This window comes from Parambassis ranga, chromosome 3 (genome assembly GCF_900634625.1).
Source record: "Parambassis ranga chromosome 3, fParRan2.1, whole genome shotgun sequence".
NCBI classification, from domain to species: domain Eukaryota; kingdom Metazoa; phylum Chordata; class Actinopteri; family Ambassidae; genus Parambassis; species Parambassis ranga.
Window position 1 is genome coordinate 13,031,210 of NC_041024.1, and position 18,316 is coordinate 13,049,525.

At 41.8% G+C, this 18,316-nt stretch overlaps 2 protein-coding genes across 4 annotated transcripts; both read right to left on the reverse strand.

The window, feature by feature from the left end:
• Positions 1 to 674: 674 nt before the first annotated feature.
• On the reverse strand, positions 675 to 4,098 carry polr2m (RNA polymerase II subunit M). Its single transcript, XM_028402316.1, has 4 exons — positions 3,778 to 4,098; positions 2,985 to 3,536; positions 2,648 to 2,870; positions 675 to 1,454 (listed from the first exon to the last, which is right to left on the reverse strand). The coding sequence occupies exons 1-4, from the start codon at positions 3,885 to 3,887 to the stop codon at positions 1,311 to 1,313; spliced, it is 1,029 nt and encodes a 342-aa protein (XP_028258117.1). The 5' UTR covers positions 3,888 to 4,098; the 3' UTR covers positions 675 to 1,310.
• Positions 4,099 to 5,268: 1,170 nt separating this feature from the next.
• Positions 5,269 to 14,946, reverse strand: myzap (myocardial zonula adherens protein). 3 transcript variants are annotated; one of them, XM_028402314.1, is made up of 14 exons: positions 14,427 to 14,946; positions 13,755 to 13,838; positions 10,937 to 11,029; positions 10,025 to 10,189; positions 9,827 to 9,919; positions 9,620 to 9,733; positions 9,099 to 9,251; positions 8,679 to 8,795; positions 8,384 to 8,512; positions 7,957 to 8,051; positions 7,744 to 7,849; positions 7,401 to 7,484; positions 7,067 to 7,128; positions 5,269 to 6,960 (listed from the first exon to the last, which is right to left on the reverse strand). In XM_028402314.1, exons 1-14 carry the CDS (start codon positions 14,499 to 14,501, stop codon positions 6,384 to 6,386), a joined length of 1,947 nt encoding a protein of 648 aa, XP_028258115.1. In that variant the 5' UTR covers positions 14,502 to 14,946; the 3' UTR covers positions 5,269 to 6,383. The 3 variants fall into 3 exon arrangements, with proteins under 3 accessions (XP_028258115.1, XP_028258116.1, XP_028258114.1); XM_028402315.1 differs by having other exon boundaries at positions 5,269 to 6,579; positions 7,067 to 7,173; XM_028402313.1 differs by having other exon boundaries at positions 7,067 to 7,173.
• Positions 14,947 to 18,316: the final 3,370 nt, after the last annotated feature.

The following is an 18,316-nucleotide window of genomic DNA, read 5'->3' on the forward strand; positions in this document are numbered from 1 at the left end:
TGCATTAGCCTGCTGCCGTCCCATCATCGCCTGCCATTCCCAGCAACAACACGATCCAAATGCAGACCAGATGTCTGAGCCATCAAGCCTTAATATTTCACTACCCTGCATTAATCTTATCAAGTCTGTGACGGATCCGGGCCTGATAACATCTCGCAGGATTTCAGGACATCAGTGCCTGCAGCTGACCATTTATTTCACTTTGCAGATTTACTTTGCACATAAATGGACTAATAAGCTGGAACTCTAACAATGGAACACTGCTCCAACTTAATGCTCAGAAAATTGTTAATACACAGATAATATGCACATAACATAATACTGGTTATCTTACACAAGGTACTATTAAAGAAAGCAGCTAATATATGAGGTGTTGTTTTTCGGAGCAGCCCCTCCAGGCTTCGCAAGCACGGTACTTAATCATAATTTAATGGCGCATTAAATCCACATCTTTTAGGTTTGATACTGCTTAAGCAGAAAATACATTAACTCATATTTATTAATACTATTTATATCACCAGGTGCTCTTTTCTCATAACTTCTTTCTTATAACTGACAATGTGAAAAAGCAATGGATTAAAAACATAAAAACAGGTGAATATCAAAGGTTCTACAGTTTGAGCCGTTTTTATACCAGTTCAGGTTATTGTTGGTTTCATCTCTCATCCTCCCTGACCCTTGCTTGAACATATTTCTCCACACCTCCATTGTAACAAAGCCCCATCTGACAGAACACCGTTTTGTTTTAAACAAACATTGTAATCAGTAAATACAATCAGTAATTCTTTAAAAGTGCTTTATCTGGGAAAACTGGATTCATTATTAGCAAAACACAATAATTTGGAAAATGAGATGTATTTTATTTTGTTCTGTTTCACAGTCAGCTCCTGTCTGAGGTGCAAACAATCCCATTTGTGCAGAAACTGTCTGCTCCACCTGCTTTTGAGCTGTAAGTGCATATACTCATTAACAATCAGATAAAACCTTTAACATGCAACCTCAGGCTCAGAAAGCCATTAGTTCCCAACATTAAATATTTCCCTCATCATGCTTGAAAGAAGGTATTATTATTCCTGCAGAACACCCAGTACGAACTGAATGACAATTAAGTAAGCTAGTTTCTCAACCTGCCATTCTCCTGAGCTCAGTCTGGGACACCAACTATTCCTTCACACCATGCAAACACCCCTTTCCTCTCTTAAGAATTCTTGGAGTGAAAATCCTGTTTGATGGGTCCTGATCGTGAGGTCCAAAGCCTCCTTCCCTCCAAGGCCAAGGTCACACTGGTTTCCCCAGCTGGCCTTCCAGGATCAGTCTTCCTCTGAGGAGAGCTGAGCTCCTTCATCGTGAACCTCTCTGTAGGCAGCCATGGGGCCACCATCAGGAGTGTAGCTCCCCATAGAGATCTTCAATCCCTCAGACAGTTTCTGGGCTGCCAGCTTGGCCTGCAACTCCTGAAATTAAACAGGACAGAGAAAAAGCTGACATGAATAGGCTGGTAAACAGAAAACAAGCACATTATTATAAAGCAGCACAGCCACTGCTATTAAGCTCACAACAAAAGTACGACTGATAATAAGCCTAACAGCCTCTGTAAGCTGACAGCAGCACACTGTGTGACGTTTGGCTCTCAAGTCAAATACTCTGGATGTGAAGTGAAAAGACAGAGCCTACAGTGTCAGTGAGCGCTGCCCTCTAGAGTGGATAGAGGGAACTTAATTCAAATACATTAGAACAAGAGAATATATGTTTTTTTAAAAAAAATAAATTCAAAATTCACAATCACAAACAGTGCTGACATGTTTTTACCTCCAAGAGTGGAACTTTATCTGTGAGCTGTTTAATTTATCTTATTTAATCAAATCTATCAATCAATCACTTCTTTTATTTTCAAAAGCATGTAATTATGCAGCAGTCAAAGCACCACCCCCAATTATTTACAGAGGCTAGTCTCTACTTCAAGCTGTGCTAACACTCATCTCATTGTAACATACTAAAGGTGCACTGATCAATTGGGAGCCAATCAGCCAACATTTGCCTAAATGGATTGATCAGCTACATCCACAATTAAAAACATATATATCATTGCACTCCAAAGTAAAACAGAAAGCTTATCTCTTTACGGGAACCACAGATAATTGTATCAAAAATTTGCTTTACATTTGTAGAAACATTCAGGAGCTTTGGGATGTAATTTCACACTCTGATTGTATTGTGGTGAACGAGATACAACTGTTAAAATCAGTCAACTGTGCAGAAGTTCAATGTGCACTACTCATTGTTTATTTTATATTAATAGGTTATAAAAGTTTTATAACTGCATAAAAATAATTTATATAAGTAGAAATGGTCACAGTTATGATCAAGACTCAACACTCTCTGGCAAGGTAAAAGTATTTCACTGATACTTGGCTGCTGCAGCTACTTTAACAAGTTGGTAGTGATCAGCAATCTGCCATTCTTCTTCCATAAATCGGTGATCAGCCACAAAAAACCCTGCACCTCTGTAAGTGACTGTTATAGTATTCATTGTGTCAGCACCTTACTTTATGTAGAATTAATTCATTTATTAAAGACATAATTAATAACCCTGATAGACTGCCTACAGTTTAATGTAATGTACACAACAAATCCTGTCTGCACAAACCTGCTGCCGCTTAGTCTGTTCTTTCAGGAGAATGGCCGACTCTTCAACAGACAGAAGCTGGGCCGGACTGTGGTGTAAAGGAGGGAGTTTGGCTGCAGTGATGTCATCCAGGTGTTTCCTGTCCTGCTCCCTTCTGGCCTGTGCAGAGAGCACTGATGAGCCCTCAGAGGACTGACTAGGTGATGAGGATCCTGATGCAGAGCTGTCATCTCTATGAGGCAGTCTGGAAACACATTTGACATTGTTATTTGCATCTACAACAGAAAGCAAAATGACATTAAATCACAAATGTTTTAAAAAGACATATTTAGAAAAGTATGAAATAAAGTCAACTCACTGGTTTGGTTTGAACTTCTGCTTCCTGGAAATAGAAGACGCTTCTGATTTTTCCAGAATGGCTACATAGTGCGACTTCTTTGGTATCTGCTTTCTGAGAAAGTAATTGTCCATTTCCTTGCTGTTTAATGTGGATTTGGATTGGCTACTTTCAGACAGTGTGACCCTTTCCAATGCCTCCACCAGCTCACTATGTTTTGTCGTATCAGAGTTCAGAGACACCCCTGCAGAAGTAGCTGTTTCCATGGTTTCAACAGCAGACCGGTCCTCTTGCTTGCCCAAAGACGTGTCTTCCTGCACATCAGCTGAGACAGGTGAGTTTGCCCTCTTCTGGACAGCGATGCCAGCAGCATTGCTGTCTGCTGATGCAGTGGAGACAGCACGTTGTTGGACAGTAAATGCTTGATGATACTTGGACTGTAACTCTGTCCTGGCAGAGGACAGCAAGGCTTGTCTCCTCTCCTCTTCATTGTGATGTTCAATAGCAAGACGCACTTTGTCTGCAAAATCTTTTATCCTTTTCCCTTTATCCGGAAGAGTCTGTAATAACTTCCTACAAACACAACCCCCCCGTGATGATCACAAACAGTACAGAGATACAGTACAGAGAGACAGAGATACTAATAACAACCCCAGGTGTTGTTAGTATGATAATAGAGATGTTTCTACTACTTTAGCAAAATACATAAGTGATATGCTGCTGTGTGCGCGCGCCAGAATGTGTAATAAAGTCATGAGTAAACTTACTCCTCAGTCTGCGTCTTTCGCGGATATGAAATGAGGTTTAAACGTACCTGTTAGTTAGTATCTTTTCTTGTCGGAGCAGCAGCTCCATCAGTTCCTCTTTGCTCTTGTTTCTCAGGTCTCCCACCTGTCCCTGGCGGTCTGTCGATGACGAGGACATCACTTAGCTAATAACAGCTAGCTACTTCCATTCACAAACAGGATGAGTTCAGTTTTAAAATCTATTTAAAAACTTAACGGAATCAAAACACGAACTGTAAGTCAGGTATCTTATAGTTACAAAGCTACAGAAACCTTCGTGTGTGCCACTTAAACTGCTTGAACGGAGGAGACAACAACATTTCAAAGTGGGACACTTTTTCTGCTTCTTCTTCTCGGGCGGAAGTGAAACAAGTGAGATGGTGCTCTATCGCCCCCAATGTCCGCAATCAGGTAATGCACCGTTTTTAGCTCAAAGACAGCCTCGTGAACACGCGAATCCCATTTGCGCACCGCTAGAAGGGATTTTCCTCGCGATTCTGTTTCGTGTGCTGCGATTTACGGCTGAAGATGAGATGAAACCCCATCACTTCCTCTCAGGATGTTTTCCTGCGCAGTGTTGGCACATTTCTCCCTCAGCTCAGCAGACAATGACACAATTTTCACCAGAGAAGCCACAGCTGTGTCCTTTTTAGCTCTGTCAGAGATCAGAGTCAGTTTAAATCTGTCTCAGCTGTAGCTGGAATATATAGTTTGAATTTTTATATATTTCAGGTTCCATAAATAAGTTTATTCTATACTACAGCATGTGTTTTATATAGTTCTGTATTCTATCTTCTAAAATATGGGACAAACCTGAATGAAAAACAATTAGCGAAATGAAGTTTTAACATAATAACATATTTGCAGTAATCAATTAATAATCAATTTTATGGTCACTTTTATCCACATCTTGTCCTATGGTGACATCACTGGTTGCTTTGGCAATGAGTTAAAAGTGGTCTAAGGAAGGTCATGTTTGTATTGCCGGTGAATGTAGTGATACATTTGTTTAGAGTCACAGGTGAATACCAGCTAGTGTCACACCTCCACACCAGCCAACCAAGCAATGTCAGCGTCTTTGATAGGACAAGATGGCAGGGTGAGAAAATGTGTAAATAATATTGTAGTTATTTGAATCCTGCTTCAGTGGCGGTATTAAACCATTTTTACATGGATAATCCATTTCTAAAATTATGTCAACTTAAACTTACTGTACTTAAACTTAAAAATCAAATTTCTCTAGCCTATGTAATTTAGTGTAATAAGCAACAGGCCTACCAATAATAATGACTGGTATGTAATACAGACAGTTCTTCTACTATATAAAGATCTTTCTATATTTAGATCAAATTTCTGGAAGTCTCTGTGAGTGGTACAAATGTGTGTAATTGAATCTTTAGAAATAGAACAAATAAAAAACAGCATTTGAAAGCCCTCCTTGTGTTTTAGGGCACCTATATGGACACAGTCAGCATACTTGTACAGTTTAGTCTTTATTATCCAAACATAATGCTGGCCTCTCATCATTAGCCGCAGTTTGATATGTATCGTTGAGGAAAAGGCACATCGTAAAGCTTTTCAAACACAGTGGTGGCAGTACAGACAAGGGCTGGATAATACTTTAGTGCCCGTGGCTCAGGAATGGCAGTCACCTCATTAATGTTAAAAAGTAATTAAACAGTTTTATAATTAGCACAGATATTCACAAGATCTCATATGATCACATTACCCTGTAGCCAATTTAAAGAGATTCACTCCCACCACCACTATTAGATAGCAGGCTGTTCACAAAGGCACAAAGCATGTTAATAAATATTATATACAAACCGTGTCAATACCAAAATAATGTGCATTTAATTTGTACAGAGCAAATATAAAATGATAGGAAAATACTCACAACCTTCATAGAATGCTTACAGCTCCATGAGCAACATTAGTCGGCTACATTCAACGTAAACAAAAGAAATATAGAAATTCTTCAGTATATTATTCAAAAAATATTTTCATCAGATTATTTACACCCTACAGCAAGCCACAAGTATTATTATTACCAAAGCTATATGTGCAAACATGGGCTGAATCCCACGGAAGACTTTTTACATCATTCACCAAAATAATAACAAATGACTAACATGGACGTGTCAAGTTCTGACTAAAAACTGATTCCTGTGTCACACATGGTCGTAAAAAAAAAAGTCAGTTCTTGCTGAGGGTGAGAATGACATGGTGACCACACAGTGATGCCGCATAAATTAGCTTCATGCTAGCTGCAGCTATATTGCTTAGTTTAACACAAAGACTGAAAATGTTGTTTAAACATGACAAATTTTCTATAAGCTGACAACCTCTAGTTTCTATGGTTTCCCGGCTTAAGACAACAGCAACATACGGCTCTTTTACCTGTTTTTGATGTATTATCATGGAACTATGCATGTTGCATGTATGCATTCTTGTCTGTCTTTTGAATTGTTTTTCACTTTTCCCCTGTCAGTATGTCACTGATTGGTGATACCAGGTTGCTCTATTTTCAGTCTTTATTCTAGGCTAAGCTGTCTGGCTCATGGTTGCTTCATAATTACCATAACAATGAGAGTGCTCTCAGTCTCCTTCAATTTCCAAATGTCAGCCAATGGCTTTACTCTATGTTAATCTGTGCTGTAATTTCCATAAGTTTCATGAAAGGTGTATAAACTTGAGGCGCTCTTGATCTTGGCTGAGTGGAGGATGGGGATTTCTCTGGACTTGATCGTGCTTCTGTGTTTGTTTGTGCATCCACCTCGTCTCTTCCAGCCTGGGGTGCACTCAGTGAAGGCTCAGACTCAGATGAGCGGCTGTGGGAGAAAGTCTCGTTCATTACGGGGGAACTGGACCGCAGGAAGCGGCTGTACTCGACAGGAGTGTATCTCAGCAGACTAGACCCAAGCCTGCTGGGTGGAGGGTTATTAGACCCGAATGTCCTTGGCTGGGTGGGCATTGTTAGGTAGAACGATGGATGTTGAAAGGAAGATGGAGGAGGTGAAGGTTGTGCTGGGGATGATGATGGCTGTACAGGGGATGGCCTTTGAGTGGGTGATGAAGGTTGTGTGGATGATAAAGAGGGTGATGGAGCTATCGTCGGTGATGGAGGTTGGACAGGTGGTGAGTGTTGTACAGAATTGAGATGAGTTGGTTGAGACTGAATGGATTCATGATCACGCCCTTGTGCTTCTTGTCTGCATATGCACAGTCAAACATTAGAGAGAGGGAGCGAGAGAGAGAGAAATCACCTCCACACAAAGCACCAAATAACCTGATGCTGCTGAATATGTGGCTTCTTACCTGGGGAGCAGATCACAGCCTACTCCTATCTCCCTGGTTTCCAAAACCATTTGTGGCCTATTCTGTGTGGACATAAAATACTTCAGCTTGTCTTCTAATTCATTATTCTAGGAAAAGGAAAAGAGGAAACAACACTGTCAGGTCAGATACATGCAAAGGGCCGCTGTCACTTTACATGAGAAAGTGACTTCACAGGTGCAGTGACACGAGGAAGCCAGACAGACATTGCTGACATCCAGAGCTCTTTAGCACCAAATGCATCAGCTGTAGCCATGCAGCAGATTTCCACACCCCAGTGTAAACACAGTCAACACACAGTGAAGGGGGCACTTACCTCACACTCCACTATGGCAATTCTGTCCAGTAGCTCTGAGATGAACATGTCCTTCTGGGCAACTTGAGCTCGCAGTGTTTCAACCTAAGAGACCATCATCATCATCATCATCAGTACTCAATCAAAAGTTAGTCATTCAGATAATTGACAGTTACAGTTTTTTAGGGGGTTTCATAGAAAAAAGGGTGCCGATCTCAGGTCATTATGCAGATTAATTTCACAGTTCTTTTTAATATGTCTCAGATCTCCACCCTGTACTGACTCTAGGCTGGATACAGTCAATATAAGTCAGTCACTCTCATTTTCAACATGTGTATATATATATACACACACGCAACCTCACCTCCTCAATCATTCCCTTGACTTTCCTCTGCTGACAGAACACCATGTCGTTCAAGTGTTTGATTCTCTCACGGAGTTCCCCGGCTTCACCCTGCAGCTGTTTGGACCTACAAACAGACACGCTAAATTCAGACGGGAAAAGGATGGCCATGCCCACATGCAAACATTGACCTCAGCTCTAGTATGTGACCTGGAATTGATGATTAAATTGTACCTCTTGGCCACAGTTGCATCAGTTGTGTCTGTCAGCTCCATCAGGCGGAGGCGCTGTTCACACTCCTGCAGCTTCTTTTGCAGCTGGCTTTTCTCCTGTGGAAAGGACATTTCAGTCTTTGTCCTGCTTTGACACAATGGTTGAATCACCCTGTCAACGTGTACTAATGCCACCCCACACTCTCACACATATGGTTTAAATTCTGACTTCACCTCAGTGTATAGGAGTTCAACAGAAGAACTCCTTCTGCAGAATCATGTTTGTTTTTATGCAGTGCTGTCTGAGGACCTGATCATTACAACCGTTCAAAGCTAGTTTTCTGCTGTGTCTCTTATGAGACTGTACATCTTTAAATGATGTCATGTGGGGTAGAATAAAGGAGGAAACAACAAGACACACAAAGTCAGATTCTTAACGTTTGCCTTACCCTTCCCATACAGTCCAGGAGACGTTCCACTTCAATGATCCTCTGGTCCCTCTCAGCGATCTTGGCCTCGGCGATCTGGATGTTTCTCTCTGCTTCCTCCAGTCGTTTGATGTAATTATCAATCTGGGCCTGTGTGAACATGTATAATTCTGCTACTCTACTTTCAGCAACATCTCTTTGCTTTATTAAAAGTTTTCTACAATAACACTCTGTCCGCCTGCTAAATCAGTTTTAGTTTCGGTTGTCAGTAGAAATAGTTTATGTGTGATATCAGTGTGTAAAAAAGAATGCAGACCTGTAGGTTTTCAATCTCCTCCCTGTGTTTGCGCTGTTCCTCCTGCAGCTTCTCCCCGTACTCCCTCTGCAGTTTGGATGAGAGCTCCTGCAGGGCCTGATTGTGCGAAGACTCCATCTGGATGATCCGCAGCACAGCGAAAAACAAATTAGCACTGTGCTCAGCTGATTATTCCATATTGACACCAGAACAGGAAATGCAGATGCAGCTAATGTGTTCCTGCAATGAGATGATGTGTTAGCAACCCTGCTAAAGCTGGCTGATTTATCTACTGTATCTGTTATCGCATGGGCTCCAACAGTAGAGGAGTTCTCAGGATTTACCTGCTGTTGATGAGGTGTAATCAAACCATCTGTCATGTTTTGAAATGTGTAGATGGGTTTGTCTTAGTACGTGCAGTGAGTGTGTGCTCAGGACTACCTGAAGCCTCAGCGTTTGGTTTTCGGCCTGTGCTGCTGCCAGCTCGCGCTCCTTGTCTTTGAGTTTTTCTTGTGTTTTCTCGCAGGTGCTCCTCAAAGTCTTCACCTCCTCTCTCATGTCCACCCTGTTCTGACAGTTCTCCAGAAGAGATTTCTGCAGCAGAAAGTTGTTTTATTGACCAAACTAGCCTTTCCTAGTTTGGCTGCAGTCTGACATAAAGAACAGTCTTTAGTGCTTATCAGTGGATTTGTTACCTTTGTAACAAGATTAATTTGGTCTTCACCTTTCGACTACTTCCTGCAGACTTCTTCAGAAGTCACGTGATGTTACCGGTGACATATCTGCCAGCTGATTTATGCAGGTTGTGGTGCTGTTCTCCTACTACTCCAGGTAGTAGGGGATCAGCTGGCAGACACTAGTAACATCACGTGACTTCTGAAGGAGACTGCAGGAAGTAGTCGAAACATGTCAAGGTAAAAAACACTGATCTGATCAAAGAGAATACTTTTAGGATTTGTTACCTGCAGGCCAATGTTAGCAGATATGAGGGAGCTGTTCATCTGATCAAAGCTCTCCATGGCTGCCGTCCGGATCTTAACCTCTGACTCCAGACTCCTCCGTTGTGAGTTGGCAGCCTGCAGAACCACATGATGCACATGGTTTCAGTTTTACTCTCAGCTTCACAGGTTGATGAAGAGCTTGTTAACATCCATTACATAATTCATTACCCTGATTTCCTGTGACAGCTTCTGCATTGATTGCTGCATTCCTCCAAACTGCCCGTACATCCTCTCTCGCACCTTTTCCAGAGAGTCTCTCACCTGTATACAAAACAGATATTATCTAACCCAGCTGCCCGCACAGCCTTGCATGACGTGATGCTGAAACAATGACTTGGCTGCTGCTCTGTGTTATTGTCCACTCACCTCCTTGATATACTTCATCTCATCCTGAAGGTGACTGACTGTCCACTCGCGAGCCATCACCTCCTGCTGCCTGTCCGAGCCTGTCCTCTGCACTACACCGTACACTTTGGGCCCATGCTGCTGCAGCGAGGTCTCTGGCACCCCATTGGTCATGTCTCCGTGGTGCTGAGGGAGACAAGATCGCACCGGTCAGGTTTCTGTAGCCACCCTCCGCTGAGGCTGACTTGTATGGTCATTGTGTTCGTCTATTTGTGTGTACACATGCACACCTGCAGGTGCATCATGCATTTGGATGCACATGCCCACATGTGTTCGCTCGATCAAGTATTTCCAGCACCTCTGCTGCTGAGCACTGGAAACAGGAGGTTGGGAACGAGCAGCTCAGAAAGGTGCAGAGTGCACCGAGGGTGTCAAGTTTCTGCAACCCAGTACACGAGCTGCTGCTGTTTCTGCCTATTGTAGCTCTAACAGCCGATGAAAACAGATGCACAGTAGCGCAGGAGCAGTGTGGCACTGACAATGAAATAACTAAATAACAAATGACATTCATAGTCAAGGACACAGATAAATGACTGAACTGTTGGCTTGGAGAGGGTTTGTTTGGTAGAAAGCGAGAGGCTGAATCCAATGATTACTCTCATTGTAATTTAGTCAGTCACTTTTCACACAGATATATTAACATAATACATTGAATTCTAAATTGCCTTGAGTGTGTTTTATGTCATAAAATAATGTTTCTGAGGTCAAACAGACACACTAGTGTTTGTTACAGTCACCTATTCACCAGGCTGTGAATACATTATTAATGACAGCCTCAGAGTGCATGCACATTACAGTAGGACACCAGTGACACACACTGAAGCAGTGGTGGTATATGTGCAGCAGTGTTATGCCCGGTATGGTTCTGTCTACCTGCTGAGGAGACTCCCTGCCAGCTGGCCTCTCTCTTTGGATCAGCCCGTTCCTCTTCTTCCATGTTCCATTAACGTCTTTCTCTTTCTCATCCTGCAGAGGGGGAAAAAACAATGTTCAAGAATATAATAATATGATCATAATAAGGGTGCATTCTACAACAACATCTAATTTGTCCAAGAACATCCAGCAGTAAGGAACACAAACAAACTCTGAAAACCAAATGCTTCTTTTAAATTGTATTACAGTTGAAATGATTAAAACATGGAAGATGGACATGGAGAAGTTCAAATTTATTAATCACTTAGATTTATTTAGAAAAATATCAACTGCAAATTAACTTTGTAGAAAAAAGTTGAAACTAAATAGAACATATTAATTGGAAACTTGATCGAATGGCAGACCAATTGACCGACAGACAGTCGAGCATTTTAAAGCCTCTGCTCAAAGTGAAAAGAGGAGTCAGTCTCCATCCCACAGAGATAAGAGCGAGGAGCAACCAGAACAAAGACGCCTGTGTTGTCTCACATTTCTGCACCACTTCATCTACAGAGGCCATGCTGCTGAGAAATGTTGACGGCCTTCTAATAGGCGGATGTGAATTCCAGCAGACTCAAGAGAGGAACAGCCATTTTTATGTTTTAACAATGCTGCAGCTCGCTGCTCTCTGACGCCTGTCCGGCTTTGAATTTTACAATGCCTATATCTGACATCAGTGCTGGACAATGTTTACTGTAGTAAAACTGCAGCCATGTTGTTTTAGTGGAGACGACCAGAATTATATACACCCCTCTGAAACAATCACATGTCAGTCAAACATTGAACTGTGTCATTTGTTCGGAGTATATGCACTGCCTGCTCTGTCATATGATCGACTGATTGGATGAGCTCCTCACATAAACATCCCTCTCATGTAGCTCATTGGGTTGAACCATGTTCACTTTGAAGACACCTTCAGCTATTATGGAGATGAAATCTAATACTCAAAGCACAGAAACATCTTTATGTTGCATCTGTGTGTGTGTGTCATGGTGCAGATGGATTACATCTCATCCAGGCCATCGTCACTGGTTGGGTTGTGTCCATGATGTGTCAGGTTGCAGGACACACCCTTTCTAATTTTATAGAGAGGAACAACACTCCTGAAACACAGAATCTCAGGATATCTTTGAATCATTTTACTTCCTTCCCCTTTAATTAACTTTATTTTATCACAACCCTGAGTGACCTCCGCCTGACCTTCCCCAGAGATCCCACTGAAGAGCAAAGACAGAGCAGCCTCATTAGAAATGTGCAGTAAGAGGACTGGATCATTTTGTAATACAGCACAATAAACTGTTGCAGCGCCTGCGGCAACCTCACTGCTGAGCTGTGAACAAATAAGGAGGAAGCCACCAGGTGACCCGAAGAGGCTGAAAACCTACGTTTTTCCACACTTTGCTAAAGTTTCATTATGTGCATTCACACACACATCAGAAAAGTACAAAAACTCCAAAATAACAACTGTACAACTGTAACATGCCAACGTTTCTTCACCTCTACGTAACAAAGTCAGAGCAGGTAAATCCGGTCTCGCCCAGGCCTCTCACCAGCAAGACTGGAGTCCTATTCCCATGTGAAATGTATAGATATATATTTTAGTTGTTTCATTTGTTTCTGTTGTTTAGGGGGGAGAAAAACAAAACAAGCTTAACTGCTCATTTTTAAAATGAGTTGATAAGATTATCAAATGTGTACATCTACACAGTAAAAATAAAGCTACGGGCAGCAGCAGACCTTTTTTAATTTCTAAGAAATATTTTTATATGTGTTCTTCTATGAAAAGGAAACAAATATCCCAGCATGCACTTCCTCTAATTATTCCACCATTTTTCCACTTTGTGGTTCCTCTCTTTGTTTTCATCACACTTGCAGTGAATACGCTGCTGTTAGAGCTGCTCATGCCTCTCATGGGACAAACTGCCTGCACAGTTGCAGTGGGTGCAGAATTGTGTCATTAAGCAAACACAAAGTACACATCAGCACTAAGCACGTGTGTTTCCCTCCACCTCATTCTTGATCAGTTTGTCCTCTGGTCCCAATAGTCACGGTCACGCCCTCCCAAAGGGAAGCACATTCACAGATTAACCCCAGTGTGCTATCAGTGGTCAGTGTGGAGGTGTGGTGATGAGTCGAACTCCACCCTTCCTGACCAAGGTTCATACAAAGCATGCCGCAGTTTTTCTGTGAGGACCAAACATGTCCTCAGAGCCAACAATAAGAAGTGAAGTATCTGTTCTCACACTCTCACTGTCAAATTCTGGACCAAGTCCTGAACACACACAGAAGAGCCGGGCAGAGCCACCTACAGCAAACACCCACACGGCCCGCAGCGTACACTCAATCAAAATTCACACGCTCACAATAAACAATGTGTGACTGAAATGTTGCACTTCACTGAGCAAATGCCAGCTTTATGAGCTGTATGTTTGTTCTGGTTACTGTTTGACTTCATACTGTGTCAGGTTATTTTTATTCAATATTTTTGTAATATGGAGCAGATCTGAGCTGAGCTTTGAAGTAAACGATAAACAGCTGTGTGTGCATTATCACATGCACACGCCCTCCTGTCATGATTGTGTAACTGGACCAGATGATAAAAAGAACATAAATCTCTGTGACTACATCTTCCAAAGCGTTTGTATTTGAAGATGCATTACACACACACACACTCGCTCTCTCTGCTGGTTTGTTGAGTCAAATGCTTAATGTTTAATTTGACTCACAGTATTAAACCCTGATCTTTTTAAACAGGATGACGTAGATGTGGAGCACTCACTGTGTCTGTGTTGGTAGTTTTCGGCTCCTGGTTTCCATTATTTTCTCCTGCATGTAGAGTTAACCTCAGTCGTCTGATCCTCCTCTGGAAGACAAACACACACACAAATTAATTTTGCATGATGTCATCATGAGACAAGATCGAAGGCGAAACTGTCACTGAAACTGAGCACAACTATCCCACACACAGTGTTTGTTTATAAGGGTCACACAGCAGCAAACAAAGTTTATGTAAATGCTCTAAAACTGTAAAACAGACACATGTGCCACAATGTTTACACTGTAGTGCATAAGATGCAACAGACATGCAGCTTTTATTTGTGGATTTACATTCATGGGAATAAATCTAAAATGCAGGATTAGTACAAAGGTCTGTTTTTATCAGACAACTGTTCAAATAAACATGACAGCCCTGCCTCCTATACACTCAACTCCCATTACATGCTTGTGTAAGTGAGCACATCCTATAGCAAACAGTCACTCCTCAACTATATGGTCAGGGAGCAGAAAATGGCTGAGGCCGTGCATCAGAGGGGCTGCAGAGTGGGAGAGGACAAACAGCAGAGGGAAGGAAAAAACAGTGGACTGTAAGCAAAACATGCAGGAGAAGGGAGACAGAGGGGGAGACAGAGGGAGAGTGTCAGTGTCCTGAGCCTGCTCTGGGACTTCTTACCTCACTTAAAGACTCTGGAGAGTCCTCTGTTGTGGTGGTGGTGGAAACAGTTCGTCCTGAACCGTAGCGAAGCATGTCTCCTCTTCTGTCCACTCCTCGCTTCTCTTCCTCTCCCTCTCCAGCCCTACCTCCCACCCTTCCTCTCACTCTCCTTCCTGAGTTCTGCTCAGACACTCAATGCGACCATCTGCCCCCCGGCCCCAGCCAGCCAGGGAAGAGAAGGGAAATTCCACTCTGTCAAGTCTGGTGGTGGTTTGTGAAGTCCACAAGAGGCCCTGAGGTTCTCCTTCACTGCTCTGTCAGAGAAATGACCAGATCCAGTTCAACCATCAGCAACACAAACACAACTTTGTCATTGTCTTCTAATTCCAGCTTGACTGCTCCTAGATGCACCTGGCTGACAGGCTTGTCAGTCACTCAGAAGCTATGCCTCTCTCTGCCTCTGCCTCTCTCTCTCTCTCTCTCTCCCTCTGTATTCCCATCAGACCTGTCGGGCCACATTTCACCTGCCTCCTTGCACTGCACCTCCTGCGCTGAGAGCAGGACTTTCACAGGGCGGGTCCTCTTACTGGGGCTGGGACAGGTGGAGCACTTCTTATCAAAAAGGAGTGGCCATTAAGGAGGAGCCGGGACCCACGCTCCACTTCACGTCGTGTAAAGAGAGCACAAACTGGAGGTACTCTATTTTATTCAAGTGATTCTGTTTCTGTTCAGAGGAGGATTTTCACCCACTGACAGCTAAAGTTACTTTTTACCTCAAAATCATCTTCTTTATCACAAATAAAGAAACTCCACCATTGCAGCTACAGTACACTGATTTGAATACCAGTGCTGTTTAAGAAAAACCTTGCAACTTGTTTACTCTGCAGACACAGACAGTATCAGTAATACAGGAGTTGCTATGGTCAGTGAATTATTGATGGTGTTGCTAGTGATGAAAAGGAAACAACATGGCAACCATTATTTTTTAATGTTATTGTTACTACTATCTATGAATCTTTTGTTTACAGTCACTCATCCTGTCAATTATGTTGGAGGAACACACACACACACTCAGATCACATTCCTTCTGTGAATGGCCAGCAGTCACTCCCTTTAAATAGAAACTAGAGACAGAGTTTGCTGAAGAATGGAGCATAGTGTTTAAGTTGCCCGGCAAGCACTTCTTCAACAAAGCTCTGCTGTTAGTTTACATCAAAGTATGTCAGTAAATATGACAGTAACATTTCTCAGAACAATATGAGAGCTCTTTCTGCAGGACTGCACAGTTAATTAGTAGCCACACATCAAACAAGCGGTGTTTCTTTACTTTCTGCAATCAGTGAGCCAGCATCATGTGGAAATCCATGTGGAAGTCTTAACTTATAAACATATGATATTCACTTCCTGTCAATATTATATCATCATTGTCTGCAGTCTCATTTGTAAGATTGGATTAATCGAAGAAAATCCAGACTTATAAGAAAATGAAGAGAAAGAACTTCAAAGTTTAAACAGTGTCAACAAACCAAAACACAACAGACACTTTTACACAGTTCAGACACTAGAGGCTAAAGATGTTTTATTGAAATTACCTGACACATTAAGGTTTCTACACAATCATTTAAATCAATCAATACTGCATTTTACAGTAATATACAGATTAAATAATATATTATTAAAAAAATATTTAGGGTTTTGTATTTTGTTTTAAAAAAATAAAAAATAGTGATTTTGACAATAAGGATGGTTACCCTTATGGTTAACATGTTCATAGCTGAGTGTATTTTCTGGGTGGAACTGGCAGTGATACTGACAAAGATCATTTAATGCTCTTTGTTAAGGCTGGTTCTGGTCTGGTCTGTGTAGGATTCTGCTGTTGAAACCAACAACACAGTCAGTGAAACTGCACTGCCTTCAAGACATGTGCAACAACCATAAAATGTAAATGACAGCCGCAGTTTGCACACAGTGATTTTGGAGTTCAAGAAGCGGTCAAATGTACATTTTCAGAATTTGTAGAAAAATAGCAGAGTAATTCAAACTTAACATTTTATCATGTTTTACCATTTTCTTTTTACAAGTATCAATGAAAAACCTGCTACTGTAACACAATGGTGGACATATTTTAGAGTGCAGGCTCAGTGCCAAAAATACAGGGACATAACAGCAGGTTTATAGATCAATAAGTCATCAGTCTGAGGCCTCTGGCCTGTGATTACTGATGTATGATAATAGTGTCATAAACATTGTGATGATGTCATAAAAAACCTCTCAGTGCATACTAATCTGACTGTATTTTTAAAAGAGGGAAAGTAAGTTCTGAAAAACTACTGAAGTATTTTCCATTTCATGTTTCTTTAATGTGAAGGAGTGGATGACTTTCACTTCACATTTGAAAAACAAAAACAAACAGCACACACCCTGTGAGGCGCCAGTGTTTTCTTGCCCCAAACAAATGTTGACTTTCAAGCAGTGCTGGTTTTCATCAGTTATTCTATATTAATTTTATCTTTACTTAAAGATGATAACTTTCCAGGTTGAGTTAATAAGATGATTTCTTTGATGTATTCTGCTTGTTGTGTTATAACAATATATAATTGTAATATATGTAATGATGATGATGAGGCACATTGAGCTGACTTTTCAGACTACATCCTATGTTTGCGTCCTGGTAGTAATATCTGAAAAACTTCCTCCACCTTTGACAGTGAGTCTAAACACATAACCTGCTGTAAAGCCTGTGAGCAGGTTTGTCCTGCTGTACAGAGACACAGCACCTGAGGCGTCCAGTGGATGTTTGCTCTGCTGTCTCTGTTCAGATCCTTAGTGATGTTAGTGGCACAGCTACAAACAAAAACACTGAACTGTGGGTGGTGCTTTGTGATTAGGTTTAACAATGACATGAAGGAAGTCTCATGGATCAGAATAAGTCTCAGTTGCACACACGATCAAGCTTGTAGTCTGAGAGTGGGAGACTCCCCCTCTTAATGTCCCTGTGGGTCTGCAGATACTGGGTGATAAAAACCAGTCACTACCCCCACATACCAACTGGCCCCACTATCAGTGATTGTACCACCAGGACAGTGATAAAACACAGAACACAGGCTTTTCAGTGATTCACCAGTTTCTGCTCAAATTTACAACCAATTCTTTTTGTTTTGAATTCTGATTCTATAATTTTTTTATTATTTTAAATTTTTCCCCTTTTTGAAAACTTTCACAGAAGAGCAAACTTTATGACACAGAACCATTACCCTTATCACAGCTAGAGGGCAGCATGGCACTGTGGCATTTTCACAGTCCACCACAAGGACCCAAGTCCAGGCTCCAGAAAGGCTCCTAAGACCTGTGTTTTCAATGCCGAACTGTCACATAGAGAACATTGTGAGTAAAGTTTAGATATAAAAGTACCTAAATGTACATTTTCACATCAGCTGCATGACAACCCTCTCTCTAATCAGCTGTCTAATGCTTCATTTCACAGCAGTCACTGTGGCTGAAGTCACTCAAGCACATAAAGGAATCCCAGGAATGATCACCTTGTTAGCATACACAACGCTTCCCTCTTAAGCCCTGCAGCCTGCAGCCCTTATTAGTTTACTGCTTGCACTGACAGAGGGGGGAGAAGGGCAGATAATACTGTGGCACTTGAAAGGTCGATTTGTTTGTTTCACACAGAAGAGCAACAAATGAAGGTCATGCCCCGCTAACAATAGTCATGAGAATAAGAGAGCCCCGTCTATTCACCTCCTTTATACCGCTGCACTGAGCTGCGAAGGTTTCAAACTGGCACTTTAACACAATAAAACGGTTTTGGTGTTGTTTCAGAATAGTAATGTGGACCTCTGTCCTTCTCTGTCTTAATACAGACTTTTATCTGTGAGCTCCGGCTCCACATCAGTAGTCTT